Source organism: Hipposideros armiger, unplaced genomic scaffold (assembly GCF_001890085.2).
Source record: "Hipposideros armiger isolate ML-2016 unplaced genomic scaffold, ASM189008v1 scaffold_113, whole genome shotgun sequence".
NCBI classification, from domain to species: Eukaryota; Metazoa; Chordata; class Mammalia; order Chiroptera; family Hipposideridae; genus Hipposideros; species Hipposideros armiger.
Genome location: NW_017731463.1, coordinates 3,465,944 through 3,487,478, shown reverse-complemented (window position 1 = coordinate 3,487,478; position 21,535 = coordinate 3,465,944). Strand labels below are relative to the sequence as shown.

Here is a 21,535-nt window from a genome sequence, read left to right as displayed (position 1 = left end):
CTCTCTCTCCCCCCCTCCCTCTCCCTCTCCCTCTCCCTCTCCCTCTCTTCCCCTCTCCCCCCACCTTCACCTTGCTTTTGCAGTAAAACTCACTACTATATTAAGATGTTCTTATGTTTAAAAATACTAAGTATCGTATTTTTGGTTTAAAGTGCAATGTTTCCTAAAAACAAAGGGAACCAGGATTTGATTGACTAATTTACAGAATACTGTGAAACAAATCCCAGAATGCTTAAAAACAGATGATAATAGTACAGTTTTCTGGATAACAAAAGAAAATGATAAAGTAGATAAAGTACTGACAGACCAGCCATTCTGAGATCTTAGAGAAGTTGGCATTCTAACATCTTGTGGTACTCAGTGCATAGGTACTTTTCTCATCATTGCTTCAGCTTCAAAGCAAAAACATGGACCCCAGCCTTCTTTAGGAAGTAGATAGGAAAACTATTCTTAATATAAAAATGACAAGTTCATGCATTATGCAGTGGAAGCAAAAATTTTTGACTATAATATACTTTTCAAAATAATCATGAAAGAGCATATGTGCAAAGCACAGGAACATGGGTACATCTGGAAAGCTTTTAAGGCATCTTGGAAGCACAACGCAAAATCACCAAAATTGTAAACACCTTCCATCTGGCCAAATTGCAGCAGTAACACTGACCAGTGCGGAGCAGACACATCTCTCAGTGACCTTACACGATAGCCAGACAACCTGGGTGAAATCACCATAAAGATCTGAGTGTTTTGCAGTCTGACCTCATTAATCAATACCGTGTAGGAGACCACGAGAGAAAAAGACCAGCATGGGCAGTGTCTCGAAACTTGAAAGGCTAAGGTATGTTCTATGTTATGCTAGATGAAAGTAGCCGCATAAACTCGATTGCCACGCTTCTGCGTGTATTGTCATGAGGCTCCAAAGAGGAATGTGTGCAGTGCCTCATCTTGGCATCAACACGGCAGCAAACCAGTTCTTTCATGAAATATTGAAGGATCATATGCTGATATTCCACCTCGTCCCTTCCGCCACAGCAGTGCACCAAGCAACAAATACTATTCACCCTCCTTTTTACAAGGCTCAGAAGATGCTATTCGGAGACGCCAAGGCATAGGAGATCCTGCCATCCCTCGGGATGACTTCCTGGAGCGCTGAGAATGGTTTAAAAAGTGGGAGAAATGTTCATTTTGTTTTAATTGCTCAGATCGTCCCCATTTCTCCAGTTCTCTGTTCTCACAGCTGCCTGCTACACTTGAAGCCTCATGCGGGCAAGTCTGATGCCCGGATCAGTCATTGCTGCATCCGCAGTGCTTCTACGAATGTTGTCTCACTGAGCTATTTTTGACTGAATGCGTCTATTAGAAGCCTATTTCCCCCATCTAAAATAAAAATGTTTGCAGAGCCTTATTGTTTGACCCATGATCCTCACTGAGCAGTACCTTCAAATGAGTGAGCTGGGCAGGAGTCTGGAATGCTTTTGGCATGTGTTGTAGACATCACCCGATTTTCATTCTGTCAACACACACCCAAAGCTGGTTGATGACAGTTGGTCAGAGAGACTTCGTAGATGGTTCCATAGAACTTAACACTTAATTTGCCAAAGGGTAAGGGAAGAGCCGACTTCAAAGGAACTGATAAAAGGGAAATAACCTAAAAACTTAAATTTGCAGGAATCGGAAAATCTGCTCAAATCTATTTAGTAAATACTGAGAATACACAAAAGCATTTTCCTTTGGTAAAAAGTTACGTTTCAGATTGTGCCTGTGTAACTGAAAAATTGTTACGCTAGCACAGTGCAATGTAGATAATATAAAAAAATATCTTTAGAATTAGTTTCAAGACATCTGTAAAAGAGGGTGAGAGTTTCAGTGAGAAACACATTTCTTCTACTCCCTGAGAAACATTAATAGGGCTTTTACTTAAAACTATTGGGTTGTCGGAAAAGTCATGATGTATTTTTTCTGTTTTTCGTTGCAAAAATGCGTCATGACTTTTCTGACAACCCAATAATTGGAATATGGTACTTGTAATCCATTATATAAAAGTGTAATGGGCATTTTTAAAGATCGCAAATGTTTTATTATGTTTATCATATATTTTTTTCAGTAACTATATTTGGCTTTAAGATACTTAAGATATTGTATGCTATTATAAATTATTTATAAGTATTTATTTGTTTATGGTGCTAATATTTATTTATGAAAATCCACTAGTGGAAAAAAGATTCTGTTTTCTTTTAGATAGTTCATCTGTATAAGTTTAGTTAGCATCTGTCAACAACCAACCAAATATTTACTATATTGTGAACCATGAAATTAAGTAGATTTTATACTGAAATTAACATTAAAACTTATTTTGTCTTAGGTAAAAATTGACCTTGAAGGCTTTTACTTAAGACTAATGGTTTCTCAAAGTCATATCAATTTATTTTTATTGAAAGCTGCCATTTTTTTTGGTTTAAAGTTCTTCTTTGGAAATTCTTAAAATTGCATTTTCATGGTACTATACTCTGTGTATGTCGTTTAATAAAAATAATTCAGAGAGATCTAAGATTTTTGCTCTTCTTTTTTTTAGAACACTAGTTACCCTTTGATATCCTACCTCTGTCTTAAAAAAGAAGTAAAACCAGTGCTGTGTTTTGATTAGCCTTTTCATTTCTTTAGATAGGATTCAAGTTTTACATAACTGACATTAGCTAGAGGTTTTTTTTTTTTTTGCTGATGGACTAAATTTATTCTGATTTTGCCTGTTGCTTCTTTTATGTAACTACTCCTGAGTAAATGCAACACTGATTAGTAGGCTATTTAATGTGAACTTGGAGATGGATTATAAATTATATTACCATAAGCGATAATGGTTCCATTTAATAATAAAATCTACCACTTGCTATACGTCACGTAATATTCTCAGTGCTTTTCCATTACGTCCTTTACAAAAACCCTTCAGTGAGTACTGATGTGATTCTCATTTTTCAGATGAGGAAACTGGGGAGTGGAAAGGTTAAGTTTCTACAGCCAATACATGGAAGAGTCAGGATTCAAACCCAAACCGTGTGGCTCCTGAATCGTTGTTCTTAAGCACTGTTTTATCCAGAGGATTTTAATGATGACAGGGAGCAGGAAAAGAAATGAGGCCCACTTTGAGAAGTGTCTGACCCTATACAGACCACAGCAATTTGCTGTAACTTTTGTTTTACAACATAGCATTTGTTTTAGGTCAAGTTTCTTTTGTTCTGAAAATGTGGCCACATGCCTTATCATAGTGACTTCTTCATGGAAATAAATAATAATGGTTCTCTGCCCCTGTAGGTAATTGAAGTTGTAAAGAGGTTGGTTTTTATTAATATATGCATTAAGTGTGGATATCATCTATTCATTTTTTTCCCTCAGAGATGGCAAAGACAAATAATAATTCATCTTAAAAACTTGGATTGTGATTAAACATGGAATAAAATATCTTTTTTAAAAAACAATATTCTCAGGGAAGCTGAGTTTATAATTATTTCAACTTTATGATAAATCAAAACAATAATGCCTCTTTCAAGACATAACATGTGAGAATGCCTTCACCCTCTTCCTTAAGGAGGGCTTAGATTTTGAAGCCTACGTTATAGCAAGTGTGAGTGGCCATTGGTAATTTAAAAAGCTATGGTGCCTGTATCTATTACAGAAACTGGAGTTTCAGTTTGCAGTACAGCTGTTGGTAACCAGCGTCTTCTATTTTTTTCGTATTTTATCCTAGGAAAGTAGCATATTTTAAAAATGATGCTTTTGTATAAAATGATTTTGTATAATTAAATTCTAAAGGATCATGGCTTTATGAGATTTGTGAGAAACGTGCTGTGTCATGTCTGTGTCTGTTTTAATAACCTCAGTTAATCCACCTAATTGTGTTTAGCATAGCCCATGACCGTTGAAGCTAGGCCTCCAATGGATGAATGAATATTCCTGTACTGTTCTCAGCCAGTACGTCCTTCACTGCACATCTAACGTTCTACTTGTGGAGTGAGAGGTAGGACCAGGCTGTAGAACACAACTTAGCCTTAAAACGGAATCAAATAGTCATTAACGTCATTCATTTGTGAGGACACAAGCTGAATTATTTCTAAGGATCTTTTTTCCATATGTATGTCTGAACTAATGGAGACATCCCCTGGTTGTTTTAGGTGTAAGACCATTGAAGCATTTTTTATCTGTCCATTTTTCATTCTTAGACATTTGTTCCTAGCGCCTGCTTTGGCACGTTCTGATGACTTCAGCTTTTAAAAAGCCCAAATGTGATTCTCAGTAAATTTAAATGAAATAAGGTCTGTAGTATATGAGGATTAATTTTGATTGAGGATTATTAAATAAAAATGTAATTTGAAATTAGGTGAACAGTAGGAAATGAGCACCGTCGATTTTGTTGGATAACCAGCCCTCAGTTGAGTGGATCCCCCCTAATAAAGATGATCTGTTTGAATATTCTATCACAGTATTTTAGGTGGAGTGCTAGTTTTCATGAATTTAAACTCATACCATCTCTCATATCAGGTTTTTAAAGGTTAAGCTTGAGAGCCAAAATATTTGTACTCAGCCAGGGAAATCAAGAATTTGTCTTCTACGGCCAACATTTTTACTCAAAAACATTGAGGTTTGTTTGTTTATTTTAAGAGATTACAGGAAATAAATTATTAACCCTCTGTTGGGCTCAGCTGATCTCACAGATTCATTGCACACACATTTTCAAATATCTAACAATTAAGTATCATGACTTATCGCTTCCGTATCTTCCCCCTCTACCATAACCTCACCAGCCATGTTTGTGACTTAGTACAGTAAAGACGTATTTCATAGCGGCATCTTTGTGTGCAATGAATCTGTGAGATCAGTTGCGCCTGACAGAGGGTTAAGGTAAGAAAGTGAACAAGAAACCTGACGTCGTAATAGCTAAGTAAAACTGCACCCTAGTGAACAGCTTCTCCCAAACCCATACTTCACAAGTCGGTTATCGCTTGTGGGAATGATGTGGATTTTTCCCTTCGCGTTCATCAAGTATAAACTGTGAGTGTCTATGCCATTCATGCCCGGAACTTAATTAATCAGTAGGTTCATTTGGTTGGTTGGTTGGTTGGTTGATTGGTTGGATGGTTCTGTAAACCTTTAGTTATAGTGCTCAGAAGCTGCATTTGTTTTCTAGGGCTGCTGTAAAAATTACAAGCAAGCTGATTGGCTTAACACAACAGACATTTATTCTCTCACAGTTCTAGAGTCCAGGAGTTAGAAATCAAGGTGTCAGTACGGTCACCCTTCTTCCGGAGGCTTTAGAGGACAGTCCATTCCTTGCCTCTTCCAGATGCTGGTGTCCCCAGGCGTCCTTGGCTGTGGTGCCTCGCTCCAGGCTCTGTTTCCATGGACACATTGCATCCTCCTCTTCCCTGTGTGTCACATCTCCCTCTGCCTCCCTCTTATAAATGTATTTGTAATTGGTTTAGGGCTCTCCCAGATAATCCAGGATAAGCTCCTCCTCTCAAAATCCTAAACTAATCACATCTTTTGTCACGTAAGGTATTATTCCCAACTTCCAGGGACTGGGCTGTATACATATATTTTGGAGTTCACCATTCAGCCTACTACAGAGGCATAAGATCCGAATGCTTACTGGGAAATGTACCATATTTCCCCATGTATAAGATGCACCTTTTTCCAAAAAATTTGGGGTCTAAAAACCGGGTGCGTCTTATACAGTGGTTGTAGATTTCAAATGCCATAGATGGGACTGAGGACGAGGCAATATATGAAGACAGTGATTCATCATCAGACACAGATGAGGACAAGCTAATGGTTGGGAGTTTTGACAGTGATGAGGAGTTGTATGAATTTTATGATGAATAAAAGTTGAGTTCAGTAACTTTATGTAATACATTTTTTTTTTCAAATTTCAGGCCCCCAAATTAAGGTGCATCTTATACATGGGGAAATATGGTGTGTTTTGATGTTGGTAACATGGTAACCGCATACTTCAAACTACATAATGCCTCCAGCCGAGGATGAGCAAGAATTGGAAGCACCCGTTAGGTAGATAGACAGTTGGGAAGAGGTCGTGTTGGAAATCTTGTCCAGTTGTGACTTTGGCGCCTTGCTGAAAGTTTCTCATGATAGTGGACACAAATTTTGAATGTCCATTCGTAGGTACCTACAGGGCAGTCTCTTTGGAGGACATGGTACCCCATAAATGCTGCTGCTTTTTATAAAAAAAGACTTTCTCCCCATTATTACCAGGTTGTCTCTTAAATTAGTTGAAACCTATGGGCTGTAAATACAAAACTATGATGCTACTTGGTTTTAATACAGCAGGTATAAACTGAAATGTAGATGCTATGTTTAAAATATCAGATGCGGTTGACTTGGAGCCGTCTTATCTTAAACGGTTGGTGTTGAGAAGATACCTTTGTTTTGGCATCAGCCCCATAAAGGCCAGGACTCTTTGGCCATGTTTTTAGAACAGCCTGAGAGCATGTGCCTTACCTGAACTCTCACTGCCTCAACCACTGAGTCTGTGAGGAAACAGTTCATCTCCTTTTCCATAACCAGTGGGACAAGATCTAGTTTTCTTGGGAACCTCAAGCTGCAGGAACAATTCCACTTTACCACCAGTGTGCCCAGGGTTCTGCCAGGGCATCCTGAAAGGCTATAACCTTCTACTCTTTTTAGCTGGGAAACTACTTCTTCTGCCCTGGACCTGGTAGGTGGCAATAAAGCTTGCTATTTTGTTTTATTTATACTTTGTGAGTTTGTGTCGCCTGTAAGGCCCCTTCCTTTGGTAGAAAAAGTACCTCTTCTCAGTTTCATTTTTGGAACTAGAAAATGAATATTTAATTAGGCCAACGCATCATGCTATTATAAAAGTGGGATCTGCTTTCAGAAAATATTCAAAACTCTTCTCCAAATTGTAGGGGCACTCGAAATCTAGTGTAATACTGGAATATAAGCTCTATGAGTTAGAGACCTTGTCTTTTTTTTTTTTTTGGTCCACTATTGTCTCTAGCACCTAGAACAAATTAATCAATAAATGAATGAACTCTTAAGTATCTTCTCAGAAAGTCCATAGTATAGATGAAAAATGATAAGATCAATTCAGGAGGCCTCATTGAAAGTTTGAGATCCACTATTAGCTTGGTGTGACAGTACAATTGTTGATCAATTTAACTGAGTCAATAAAAACTATTAATAAAATTCTATGAGAAATAAGTATTTTTTATCAAGAAGGGAAATTTTTATTTATTATTTTTCTCTGTGTGAATGACCATCACACTGTCTTGGTATAATATATTATGTATCAGGGATGCATAATAGGTTTATTTTAAGGACTTTTTGACAACCGGAAGTCCTGCTGTAGACCACATAAAACATATCAAATTTCCAAAGATTTGTTTAATAAAAAAGATACACATTTAATAAAAAAGATATGGTGATGTTTTGTGTCTTCCATCTGAGCATATAAATACTTAATGGCTGACAGGAAATTATTCTTAGAAATGAAAACTTGGTTTTTATTTCACTTAATTTCACAGTTTTTGAATAAATATACTCAGTACTTTTATAAAATAAGAATTGGTGTTATTCTTTCAGATTTTTTAAATGAAGTGGTTTCATTTTATCTTTGGTATAGTTGTTAAACTATTATTGTTTAGCTCAACAGACAATATCTTATGCCAATATAAATCTGTCACTGTTTTATAGCATTTAAAATCTAAGTATTATTATAGCACTAATTAGAGAATATCTAATGATCTTAAATTTCATATAGGAATATATAAATAAAAATGGAAAAATAAGTACAATGAAGAAAGGAACTGTTTTATTGTTTTAATTGGAACTATGATTTTAACATTATAAATTGGGCATATGTTTGTTACATGAAGGCCATATTTTTTCAGTAAAAGTGAGGAATAGTGTCAGGTGTTTTTTCTTTCCCTTTAAGTTTCTTGTATGTGCTCATACACTTGTGGGGGTGATGTGCATACACGTATCCTCCATTCAGTCATTCATTTAGTAAATTATTGTGCATCTGTCAAGTGGTAGGCATTGTGTTGGGTACTGGGAGTATATCACGACAAGGAAAAAGAATTGACAGTATTTACTGCCAATGTTGAAAATCGACTTTTCAAGCAAAAATTAGAATTTTGGAGAGTATATCTGCCAGCGTGAGCTTGACAGATTTCCCAGTGCTTGCTTTTCTGATGAGATTTACAGTAGTAATGAATGATATTGTGTAATGAAATGTGTCAATATTTGGAAGATCGGTGTAACTCAGTGGACCAGTGTTTTCTAAAAGACCAATGTGTGTTGTTACAACATTATACATAGTGTGAAAGAGTCATTCAATATGTACTATAGACCAGTGGATTTTCATATAACAGAGTACAGAAAGTTCGTTGATGGAGTTTCAAATTCCACATTGCAAGTAGCCTGTTAGAAAACTACCACTTGTCAAATGCTGGTGTAATATCAAAAGAAGACATCCATAGCTATCCGAATACTGTTCCCTTTTCCAGCTCCATATCTGTTAGAGCCAGATTTTTTCCCTATATTTCAACCAAACAATGTACTGTGACAGATTGAATGCAGACGCAGATATGAGACTTTGGCTGTCTTCTATTATTTTAAGCCAAACATTAAAGAGATTTGCAGAAATGTAAAGCAGTTCTTCCTTTCTCACTAATTTGTTTTGTTTTAGAAAATATAATTATTTTCATAAAAATGCTCCATGTAATGAGTTTATTGTTATTTTTAAAAGAAGTAAAGGAATTTAAATTTTCTTTTCAATTTCTAGTATAGTAAACATTATAGATGTCATCTATATAAACAAAAACTTTGGTGGGGTGGTTTCAGTAATATTTATGGGTGTAAAGTGGTCTGAGATAAGAAATTTGAGAATTGCTGGTTCAGCACAATGATTCCACATCTGAAATACCTGTTGGGGTGAGGTTATGGAGGAGCTTACATTTTAGGCTGAGAGATTTGCACTTTACAGTAAACAGTAAGGAGTCTGAATGTTTTTGAGCAGAAAAGGGATATAATCGAAGTGGCACACACAGACATATGAGTAACCTGGAGGTGACCGATGCGTTAGGATAGAAGGGGGATGAGTAGACGGGAGAGCAGTCACAGCATCTCAGCAGAGGGCAGGTGGATGGTGCTAGGCCTGGTTTAGGTTGGGCTAAATGAGAGAGATTTGTGAAGGTGGTACTGATAGGACAGTACTGACAGGACAGGGAAGGGAGAAGTCAGATGTTAGGCTTGAGATTGGAGAAGTGCGATCAAGAGAAGCTGGTCTGTGGGGCAAGTTGAACTGCTTCCAAATTTTTGTAGTACTGCGATTAAGCATTCGAGATTAAATACCCAGGTAGAAATGTAAAGTAGAGAGCTGAAAGGTGAGACCAGGTGTCCTCCCAGCTCTGCGGAATCATAAAACACTTCTGTTGCTTACAATTCTGAAGAGTTCTTTCTGAGGTAAGCAAATGTTGATCTAAACATTTCTATTTTGGTAGCTAGGGGGTAGCTTTCATCAAAATCTGATAAAATATGATACACTTGCTGACTTGACGTGCTTGGCGATGTACCATGTGCTTTTACAGTTATTACGTTTGTGTATGAGTGTGTGTATGGTTTTTAAGCTCTAATAACCCGCGTCCTTTCATTTTCTTGACTCATTTACAGCATTGTACAGAAAGTTATTTTCCTATGTAGAACAATAGCATGTTGTTTAAACAAGTTATGATTTTACAAAAAAATAGACTCTTTTCACTTTCTCTTTTAAAAATGACACAATTAGTCTGTGGTACATGGAAGAGAAACATCTATTTCATATCCCTCTTGGGCTAAGTGTTTTTCATAGAAATTCCTTGATTCTGTGTGGATGATTTACCAAGGCTTTTTCAAACGGCTGAAAATATATTCTAACAACCATGTGATAAAATGAAAAACTGAACAAACTGTGTATTCAGAGGAATGATTCTCTGAAGAAATAATGGTGCAAATGAATTATCAAAGTGTGAAATCATTAAAAACAAAACATGTTTGGGTTGTTATTGAATCTTAATTGCAGGCTTACGTATTTTCTTTTGTAAGCGAAGTTAAAAGAAAATTGCCTAACTAAATTTTTGGAGGACAGTGTTGTAGGACATATATTGTACCATAATTTATTTTTCACATAAAAGCTGCTGTTCATTTTTTTCCTCCCACATTAACATGCATGCTTTCCTCATGTAGGAGAATATATAAAAAACTGGAGGCCAAGATATTTCCTTTTGAAGACAGATGGCTCATTCATAGGATATAAAGAGAAACCTCAAGATGTGGATTTACCTTATCCCCTCAACAACTTCTCAGTGGCAAGTAAGTTCATTGTAATTGTTGATTTCACCTTGAACTTATTTATTTGCGTGGCCTTATGTGTCAGATAGCTTAGAAGTAAATACAAGAAGCCTATGAAAAAGTTTAGGTTTGTATTGAATAGCAGAGAAATTTTCAGCTTTGCTAGAATTTCAGTTACTCAGCAAAGGAATTATCAATAACGTGGTCTCCTATAATGAATAGTTTAATATTTTTTATTAATAGAACTATTAGTTTAATATTTTGATATTTTTATAGTTAACACTTGAATGTGATCATTTTGATTCCCCCCATACGTACCTCAGGTTTTCCTTTATAAAATGGAAACGGAGACCTTTGAACTTGGTTGCTGGAGTGAATTAGGTTTGAAGATGCCACAGTGCTTAGTGCAACTCTAATCAGAGTTTCCTGTCATCGTCTTAGCTCTTTTGATTGATTGTATGATGAGAAACAAGTGATTTACATTAGAAATTATTTTCTGGGGAGATTTTTGTATTTTTAGTGTAATTTTTCTTCCTTACAAATACCTTAACAAAATGTTTGTAATTTCAACTTATTTAGAAATTATGTATTTGTTTGAGCACAAAGGAAACTGAAGGATAACGACAATGACAATGACAACAGTTGTTATTTCTGTGTTACGCCCAGGCACTCAGACAGTTCAAATGACTGATTAATCAATGGAAGAGTTTTTCTGTGTTAATTCAGAAGTAAAGCCTTTTAAAATTATGTTAAAATAAACTTGCATAACAGCTAAAGTCTGTACCATTGAGATAAAACCTTTAACTAGACATCATTGTTAATTTTGCTTTTGCTTTATGTTGTTATCCGTTAGTCATGTTTGGAAAATATGAGGGAAATTTGAAGCAAAAGATAATAATAATGATTACAATTAAATAGTAACAACAAAAATTCCAAGGTAACAAAAGACCTTGAATGCTATAAGTCATTTTATCGTTATCTAGAGCATCAGCCTTTTTTATAGAAGTTATCTTTTAATTTTGTTAAAGCAGAAGATAAAACGATAAACGAAAGGTTTGTGAAATCATTTAAATGATAAACACACTAACTTAAAAAAAACCCTCTCTATTTATGAAATGGATTCTTATGTTGGGATTTCATTTCAGAAAAAAGTGAGAACTATGTTATACCTGTGTATTAGTTAAAGAAATAATTGTTTCCCACCCAGATGCTCATTAGATATTTATATTTAAATTTATAGCTTTCTTTCAGTAGAAAATTATTTTTAAAATCCTATTGTCCATTGAAATCACATGTTGTATTCTGTATTGACTTAAGAACACATTTTCGTTGTACAGATCTTTTGGGCGAGCATTTGCTTTAAAGTAATAGAAACGGGTTTTCCCGACATTAGCGGCACACATTATCATAGCTTACCCAAAGCCAGTACAGTTTCTTAGTTTCTCTAGCTTACTAGCAAATGCTATTGGTTTGTTTGAAATAATATAGAAAAGTACAGAACTCCTGTATCTGCTGATCAAAATGCAGCATTTTTTGACCTTATGAAATTTCACACCCCAACAAGTTTTAAAGACGTACTGTATGTCACAGTCTGCCAACATCTGCTCCAACACTTCCACTGGCAGAGGCTGAAATAAATGCTGCACTCGTGGGGAGAGATATGATTTCGTGACTGACAGTCGGCATATCCACGAAATAAGTATTAGTCGACATCTGTAATCTTTACTCGTATAATCCAGTAGTTGGGGGGAGTTGACTCAAGTGAACAAGTGAAGTTGTAGCCAGCACCTTCATTTTCAGCAGTGTATTACATGGATCTTACACTAAATAAACTCTTTTAAATTGATTATTTTATTTTTATTGGGGAACAGTGTGTTTTTCCAGGACCCATCAGCTCCAAGTCAAGTAGTTGTCTTCAATCTGGTTGTGGAGGGTACATCTCAGTGGCCCATGTGGGGATCATACCGGTAACCTTGGTGTTATGAGCACTGCGCTCTAACCAACTGAGCTAACTGGCCGTCCCTTAAATTGGTTTTTCTTAAAGCTTGATTTATTGCAATCTTAAATTTTATAAGTTACCTGAGGACATAGTGAGTGGTGGAATGGGCTCTGGTTAAAGAAATGGTTCAAATTTCAGCTTTGCCGGAAGCCATGAGTATGACCTGGGGCAGGTCATGCTCTGAAACTCTCCGGTCTTTCGTTCCTTCATCAGCTTTAGTGAAAACACTGGGTTCGATGAATTTGTAAGGCCCTTTTTGTCTCTAACATTCGGTGATTCTGTGAGGTGGAAATTGAGCAGGCCCTTGAAGAGTGAATAGGAGTTAAATTAAAATAGAAGGATATTCTCGGCAGAGAGTGACAAAATGTTTTTATGAGACATTGAAAGAAAGAACAGTTGGAGCAAGTGAGGGTTACTTCACCAATTGTTGCTCTATTGTCTAGACCCCTTTAGTATATGAGAAAAGAGACTTTTACAAGGTCTTTCTAAGGTATGTTGGGAAATGTTTATATATATGTATGTATATATTCCATTGATAGCGACAGTGAGTCTCCTGTTTTTCCTGATAATTAAAAATGTTACTTAAAATTAATCTATATGGGTTTTAATGGAATTTTACCAAAATAGTCTTTTTACTTATACAAAAAAGTAAAGTATGAGAACTGGAAGGAACCTGGAATTGATCTTTTCAATCTTCATTAAATTTCTGATTCCTTCCTTTCTGATTTATGATGTCCCACGAGATAGTCTAATCTCATTGTTTCTGCTTCTCAGCCCACTGCAGTCTAGCTTCCCCCCTTATTTACTTGATAGAAACCACTTTGAGTAAGTTCTCCAGTCACCACTTAATTGCGAAGATTAGTGGACGTTTTTCAGTTCTTTTCCTGGAATTCCACCGGGGCTGTGTGTTATACTAGCGACCACCACTTCCTCCCTGTGATGATTTCATCTCTGCCTCTGGAATGTCTCTCTCGCCTGGTTTCCTGTGTCTGTTGCATGCATTTTGGTGTCTAACTGGATTCCGGCCAAGAAGTCTTCTCACTTGGTACCCTCTCCCTGGGTGGTTGCACTCACTTTTAAGGTTTCAGTTCCTACCTGTATGCAGCTCACTCCCATACGTGGATATCTTCATGGCAGGCCTCTCTCCTGAGCAGGAGTTTATACATTCACCTCACTTCTGGACATCCCTACTCTACCCAGTATCTGTCTTGAGCAGAAACCTGGATCCAGTCCATGACTCTTTTATCTTCACATCTTCACCCCAGTCCCTGTTCATTTCTATTCCGGCTGAATTTGTTTCTTATTTATTGAGCTTAATGTCTTTCCCTATAATCACCCTAAAACAAGCCCTCATCATAGATTCTTAACTCGAAGCTCTGCTTCTAGTTTCTACCACTTCTCATACTTCCTTCACATGACTGTCAAAGTGATCTTTCTAAAATTACATCTTAGTATTTAATCCTGTGAAAGCCCATGGCTCTTCATTACCTAGTGGATAAAGTCCAGTTTCCTTAATAAATCATAAAGAAGCTCCTTGATCTGGCCTCTGCTTTCAACTCTTGCTTCGTCTCTTTTCTGTGCAGTTACACTTGGACAGTACCGAACTGTTAATAATTCTTGTACAAACTGTGCCGCTTTTGTACTTTGAGCCTTCGTTTATGCTGTTCCCTCTAACTGGAACGTCCATCTGTTCTATATTTGTCTGGATAATATTTTTTCATTCTTTAAGACTTCATTCAGATTTAAATCCCCAGCCTCATTCCTTGCTAAATTACCTTTTGTTGCTATCCGTTGTTTCATGGTTAGCATGTTCATGTGTATGTCTCATCTTCTAACTGTGATTTAGTTTAGGAGAAAGAGCCTAGTATTATTTATCATATGTCTCCTAGTACCTACATATTAGGGCTTAATAACTTTTTTTTAACATTTTTATTGGGGAATTGGGGGATGGGAACAGCTCTGGGGAATTGGGGGAAGGGGAACAGACAACTTGCTGTCGTTTTGTTCTTCAGTCTAGTTGTGGAGGACGTTGCTTCACTGGCCCAAGTTGGCGCCATCATTGCGCTCTTCCCAGGTGAGGTAGATCAGTCGCCAGCTTCTGGAGGGCCGCTCACAGCGGCTGCTGGCCGCTCACGCTGGCTGCTGGCCACACACGGTAGCCCATGGCAACCCACTGCAGCAGGGGTTGCAGCCCACACCGTTGCCAGCGACTGACGACAGCCCAGCTCCAGGTTGAGCTGTTGTTCAGCATCTTAGCTGTAGAGGGCAGTGTCATTGGCCCTCATATGTGGGATCCGAACTGGCGCCCTCTGGCGTCCCAGAGCAGCTCCACCAATGCGCCACTTGGCGGCCCATTAATAACTATTTTTAAATGAACATCCAAAAACATCTAGTCCATATTTTTCACTTTGGAGATGAGAAAAATGAAGCCTTTAGAATTCAACAATTTTTTTAAGGTTGCATTACTAGGTAGTGGTAGTTAAGTATCAAGATTAAAACTCAGACTTCTCTACTGTCATTTAAAAATGTTATTGCCCTCCCCGACTCAAGTTTTGTGACATTTTCCCTCGACTAAGAGCCTTGAGATTTGATTTGGGTGGGAGTTCCCACGCTTAAATTGCTAGATATCCTTTGCCATGCTGAATGTAAACTCTCCAAGCCCTATAAAATGTGGATAATAACATTTGACCTTCATCCTTCAGGTGGATCAAATGTGAGCTATATGTAAAGGTGCCTTCTAAATATAGTGCTGTAGAAATGTAAGTAAAAATCTTTTTAAAGAAAGGTACATCTCTAATCAGATTTGTGGTTTGGTAAACTGCTAATTACAGATTGGGGTTATTGTTGCACAGGAAACATTACATTTTGACTGAAAAATAATGCACACACAAGCATTGCTACAAAGGTACTTGGAGCACAATAGTTTGCCCGCCCAGTAGTCAGCATCTTCAACATTTTGACAGTTATCAGTCCGACTCAGAAGTAGAAACAGTTCCTCAGTAGAGAACTAGAACATTGGTGCATATGTCTTGGGGCTCAACCTGCTTTTGATCTGTTCCCTTCTTTCTATCATTGGGGGGAAGAGGGACGTGCCAGGCTGTGTCCCCAGGAGTTCCTCCTAGAATTCTACCACATTGCAAATACTGGCCCACTCTGACAATATCTTTCCTCTCTGAAACCTTCCTTTAATTCCCCTTTTAAAAAATAGGTTGGTGTTCATTCCTAGACCAATTTTAAAAGTGAAATGAAATGTTTACTTACTGACCCATTTTTCTTTTTCTTTTTGAAAGAAAGTAAGGAAATTATGGGGCTTAAACGTACCAAAAAACATCCTTACCTTTGAATAAATAAATATTAGACTCGGAGATTATAAATACGTAGAAAAACCTGTTGATTCCTACGAATGCTCCCACTATGACTGGTCATGGGCAGAGAGGAACAGCTGTGACTTGAGCCTTTGTCTTACATAATGCATGCTACCACCCAGAATAACAGCCTCATACATCTAGAATAACCACATGTTTTATAATATACAGGGATTAGGAGAGATTAGAATAGCTCACTTTTAAAGGGTTTATTGATCATTAGAACCACATTAGATATGAAACAGTATTAAATACAATTTTCGTATGTATGAATTTGACATTCACATAAAACACATAGCACTGGGAGGAGACATGAGATGAATTGACAAAAAGAATTTTATAGAGAAGAAATGCTGTAGAAGGTGAGAGAATAAGTAAAGGTAAGCTCGGGTGACTAGCTGTTCATGAGATGTTAACATGAGCCCTGAAGGATAGGTGATGTGTAGGTTTTTGGAAGGAGGCCAGTCTCAGTGAGGTTAACTCCATAAGCAAATGTAGGAAGCCTGGAGCTAAGGAGTAGCTTGTTTTATGAATAGAATAGGCAGTATCCTAGATGGATAGGGAATCTGTTGGAGAAAAAAAAGTTTCGGTAAGTTGTAATGAGATTGTAAAAGGTCTTGAATACCAGTTGGGTGTTTTTAATGGAAACCAATTGGAAACCACTGGAGGCTTTTGATCATTAGGTGTCCAAATCAGTATCTCATAAAACAAAAACAAAAACAAAACCAAACCTATCTGGTCATAGTGCGCAGCAGAAGGGATATATCCGCAGACAAATAGAGTAAAACCTTGGATTATAAGTAACTTGGTTTGCGAGGGTTCCGCAAGACGAGTCAACATTTCTAATACATTTTAACTTGGTAAATGAGCAATGTCTTGCAATATGAGTAGTTTGTTTCCGGAACGAATTAGGCTCGCAAACCAGTGTACTACTGTAGTTTTCTTTCTGTTTTTCCCAGGAGTCGAACAATTTAGCGACTTGTTTTCCTTTCCAGTCTTACTGCTACTATCCTACTTAGGTTCTTCCTCAGTTTCCCTCCTGGATTATTTTGATAGTCTCCTAATTGATCCTCTGCCTTCAAATATTCTCCTCTCTGGAGTGTTTGGAAGCAGTGCATCGAGTAGATTTATCTTCCAATAAAAAAGTTCCTTTGCAAATGCCATTTCCTTGCTCAGAAAAATCTCAGATTTTCTCCATGTTTCATAAGAAGAAAATGAGAGTTATTATTTTTGTTGTGTTATATATCAACAATTAAACACTTGCCAAAATCATCACTGTGTTTATATTCTATATCGTTTCAGTATTCCCTTTTTCTTCTATTACTCTGCTATTCTGCACATTTTCTTTTTGACACACATTGCCACATCCTGTTGGGTTCAGTTGCATTCAGAATTCCTAACCCTGTTTTTGTTTTGAGTGATTTTTAGACCATTTTAGATACTTAATCATTTGAAGATTTGGTGCTTTTTTTTCTTCCTGTAATTATGATCAGAGTTTGGACAAACAGAAAGGTACATCTGGCACCTAAGTAGATGCCTTACTTAGAAATTCATCATAAAGTAAATTATTATAAATTTAATCAAATTTACCTCCTACCTTTCATTTTTATAGGTGGTACTATATTCATATATTTGCAAAATTAAACCTATAAACCAAGTTTAGAATGGGGAATGGAGAAAACCTATTTGAAAATCACTTTAGAAGGAGGTAGTTTTTAGAAAAGAACGAAGAGAGTGATAATGCCATCTTTAGTCACACATTTCCTTCCTTTCATTCAAATCACATTCCAATTTGACAAGGAAAAAAATTTCCACAGCATTTCTACTTTTCCCTCTTTTTTCTACATTACACAACAAATGTACAAAAAAGAAAAAGAGTGATCCCATTTTAATGGCTATGGTGGTCTAGAGTTTCCAGTCTGGCTCCTGGGTGTGAGGAGTAGCCCTCTGCACCTCTGAAATGTTTCATCAGCTGTATGTCCTCTAGAAACATAAATCTACGTGTCTATCATTTCTGTTTCCTATTAGATGAGCTCACTATTTTACTTCCCTTATTACAACATTATTAGGTGATCTCAAATTCCTCTTAGAGCCCACTTCTGCCCTAGTATCTTTCATGATCGCTCACCCCTCTTTCCTGATTTACTCTGAAGCTGATGTTTAGTTAGTCTTGACCTTCTTAGCCTCATTCATCAGAAATAAGTTCGTGTGGGCCTTATGTAGAATCAAGGGGAGTGATAAACCTCTAGAGCACAATGGCTGTGTATACTCTTTTTTAAAATTCTCTTTAACATTTATTACAAGCGCTAGTATACTGGAAGATCACTGGACTTGGGATCAGAAGACTGGAGTTTGAGTCTTGGTTCTGCTACTTTACTAGTTGTGTGACCTCGGGCAAATCACATAACCTTTCTGATCTTTTTTTTCTCATCTTTAAACATGAAGTAAATAATATCTACTTCTCAGGAATAGGGTGAGGAATAAATGAGATGATATAGGTGAAAACACTGAATTATAACGTGCTGTGCAAATAAAACTATTAACGTAAGATAAAAGATGCTGAGTACTATTTGCTCAGTTGAGTTAAATGGCAGCCGTTCTCTCTCCAGCTAAATGACATCGCAGTGTGGGGGAGGGAAGTGCTTTATTGGGTTTCATTTAAAGACCATCGTGCGTTTTAAGTAGAACCTATTTACAACAATCTCTTGCAGTTGAGGTCAGTGGCTATGGCTTGGTTGGTGGGTAAATCCCTGTTTCATTTAATGCCAAGGACTTGATCTGGAGGGACTGGTCCTTCTTATAACTAAGTGACATGAGCCAGACCCCTAAAGCACACCATGGCCGCCTCTGGCCAACGAAGGCCTCACTGTGGCTGCCAGGGCAGCACCCCTGGCTTGGCTCCCGAGAAGCAGGGTGCAGCCCACAGCCCTCCAACCTCGGGCTTTGGAGGACGCAGCTTTTCAGCTGGATCAAGGCTCATGTGCCTGTTGTTACCCCTTTTTAGCAGGGGTGGATTCTGCTTTTTAACAAAAGTAATAAAGTCTTTAAATACCTTTCTGACTGTTCTAACAGGATCCCTGGGTTACCATCCACTGGGGAAAATATGAAAATTAATTTGGGTCTTCCATGAGATGATTGCTTGTTTGTGAGATGGCGGGCGCAGTGGGGATTGCTGTGAGGGAAGGCAGGCAGGGAGTGATCAGCGTCAGTAGCTGACATTCAGTGACGTGAGGACAGCAGAGAGATCCCAACAGAACCAGCCTTCCTCCCTCCCTGCCTTTGCTCATCTCTTCTTCCCTCCCTCCCTTCTCTTTCTCCCTCAACGTCTCCTAAGGTCAACGGCCATTACTTATCCAAAAGTACTTAAGGAAAGGAACACCCCACATGTACTTACTTTCACTGACTTACTCTGCAGTACTTGTACCTCTGACCCCTTCATTGACTTCCTTTCCCCATCATCCCGCACAACAACCCCACACGTTACTCTGTTGGGAAGTTTCCGTATGATTTAAAGTAACACAATATGGAAACATCGAGGAGTTATCCCAAGTAAATTTAAACATATTTTTAGCAAATCTAAGTTCTAATGACTATTAGGGAGTTTTTATTGAGGGTTTATTGTGTTCTCAACATTGTACCAGGTTCTGAGGGGAAAAAAGAAGGAAATAAGGAAGGAGGCCAACCTTTCTTTGAGCGTTACTGTGTGCCAGGCCCTTTCACGTATGTTATCTCATTTAATCTTCACAACAACATCTGAGGTAAGTATTTCGTTCCCCGTTTTAAAGAGCCTGAGAGAGGTTATGTGACTTGCTTTGGGTCACTTACCTGGCAAATGGTAGAGACGGAATTTTCAACCCATGTCTAACAGATGCCAGCTTTGAAGCCGGGAGTCATTGTATTAATCCACAGATATAGGATATAGCGCTTGGCTTTGAAGAATTTATTATCTAGTGACAAAAATCTGCCACAGGCCCTTGGAATTGGTATTTTGAGATGTTGTATGGTTCAGTTCTGAAGTAAGTTGATCATTAATATATTCAGTAAGAGTTTAGGAAAGGGAGGTGTCGTTAAGGACTAGATCATCAAGAAAAGCTTCATTGGAAGTTGAGATTGTTTGGAGAAATAGTAAGATTTCAAAAGATAAAGCACATTCCAGGTAACAGGGATATAGAGCATTAATTTGAACTTCACCTGAACCTCTTATTGTTGCTCTAAATGGACCTGAAATCCTCACATGGGAATGAAAGCTCCAGGTGGTATTATTTCTTTTTTTTTTTTTTTAGCTGAGCCATCCTGCCACCTGTTGGCAGCTCAGCGGCTGCTCAGCTCGGGCTGACTCGAACCGCTGTTNCGGCTGCTCAGCTCGGGCTGACTCGAACCGCTGTTGCTCAGAGCTCAAACTCTTGAGCGAGCTCTTAACCAACTGAGCCACTCAGCCGGCCCTTTGGTATTATTTCTTGAATCCCTGTATAGGAGGAAAATATCAAAGGGGCAAAAAGGATAAATGATAGGAATCAATATGGCCGTTGAAATAGTTAGCAGAATGCCGTAATCACGTAGACGCTGTTTTCTCAGGGTCAGAGTTGGCCACTAGGCCCCTTGTTAGCTTACCTGGCATTGTATGTGCAGTTTTGGTAGTGACACTGCCGTTCATCTTCTCTCCTGGTAGAATATAAAATAATGTTACTGATGCAAATACTCCATTTAAAAATCCCATCATAAAGACTATTTTTTTCTTCAGCTAAGAAGGTGTTAGACGCATTTAGAAAAGGATGCAGCACCTCTGTATCTGTTTATTTAAAAATGTCCAATGACTGTCATGTAGGTGAGGTGAGGGTGGTGTGGATGCGGGGCTGGGTGACATGGGGTCTCTCCACCTGCAGTCTGGTGTGCTAAGCAGCTGTGGTGGGTTTATCACGTAACTTTTACATTAAGTTAATTACTAAGGTCAGTACATCTTAGTTTTTCTGGTAAACATTTCCTGATTGCATAAAACTACCCAACACCAGTCAGGCTTTGATGCTGAGGCCCTTGTACTGTTTTATCTTATTACCGATCCCAGCTCTTTGCTTCATGACCGCCTTCCATCTCTGAAGGGAAAAGTAATTCTGTTTGCACACCTTTCTGACTGTACTCATTTGTGACCTGATTAATTTACAGTTCATTTTTCGTTAAGTGAAATGTTGATGTCTACCCGATTTATTTCAGATTTATTTTTTAACTTAAATTTTTATTTTCTAGAAAGTAGAAGTTAATGTGTAATTTTTAAAATTATAAATTAAAAACTAGTTGTATGCCCATCATATTTGGTACTTGAATTCCATCTTATAATTAATACATAAGAAATTAAGAGGGACTTAAGGGAGTCAGGGAAGAGAATTGACATTTTTTAAAGAGCCTACTATGTATGAGGTGCTTTATTTATATGATCACATTTTGTCATGCTAAGAACACCATGAAATAAATATTAACCTTAAACAAAACAAAACAAACTAGATGAAGCTAAGACCTAGAGAAATTAGGAAACTTCCCCAGAGTCTCAGAACAAGTACATGGCAGAAGTGTGATTTGGATTCTGGTCTAACACCTGGCTTGAATGCATCTAGTCATATATGGGGTTCAGAGATGACAGCTCTCTTCACGTAATTTTTAGTCAGCACCCACGGAACCATTGTGGTATGCCAAGCGTTACACATAGTAGGTTAATACTGTCACTGTTCTCGAGAGCTGTGTTTTATGTAATGGTACTTACTGATGCTGTAGCGGAGGGACAAGCATGGAGGTAGTAGCCAGGTGGCCAATTATTTGATAGAAA

General features: G+C 37.7%; 1 protein-coding gene across 8 annotated transcripts in view; it reads left to right on the top strand.

Annotated features, from left to right (window-relative positions):
- The window catches only part of AKT3 (AKT serine/threonine kinase 3), a 256,037-nt gene that overhangs the window by 111,605 nt on the left and 122,897 nt on the right, over positions 1-21,535 (top strand). For all 8 annotated transcript variants that reach the window (XM_019647580.1, XM_019647579.1, XM_019647583.1 and 5 more), the window contains exon 2: positions 10,252-10,377. In XM_019647580.1, coding sequence (XP_019503125.1) covers positions 10,252-10,377 — 126 coding nt within the window. The remainder of the gene's footprint in view (positions 1-10,251; positions 10,378-21,535) is intronic.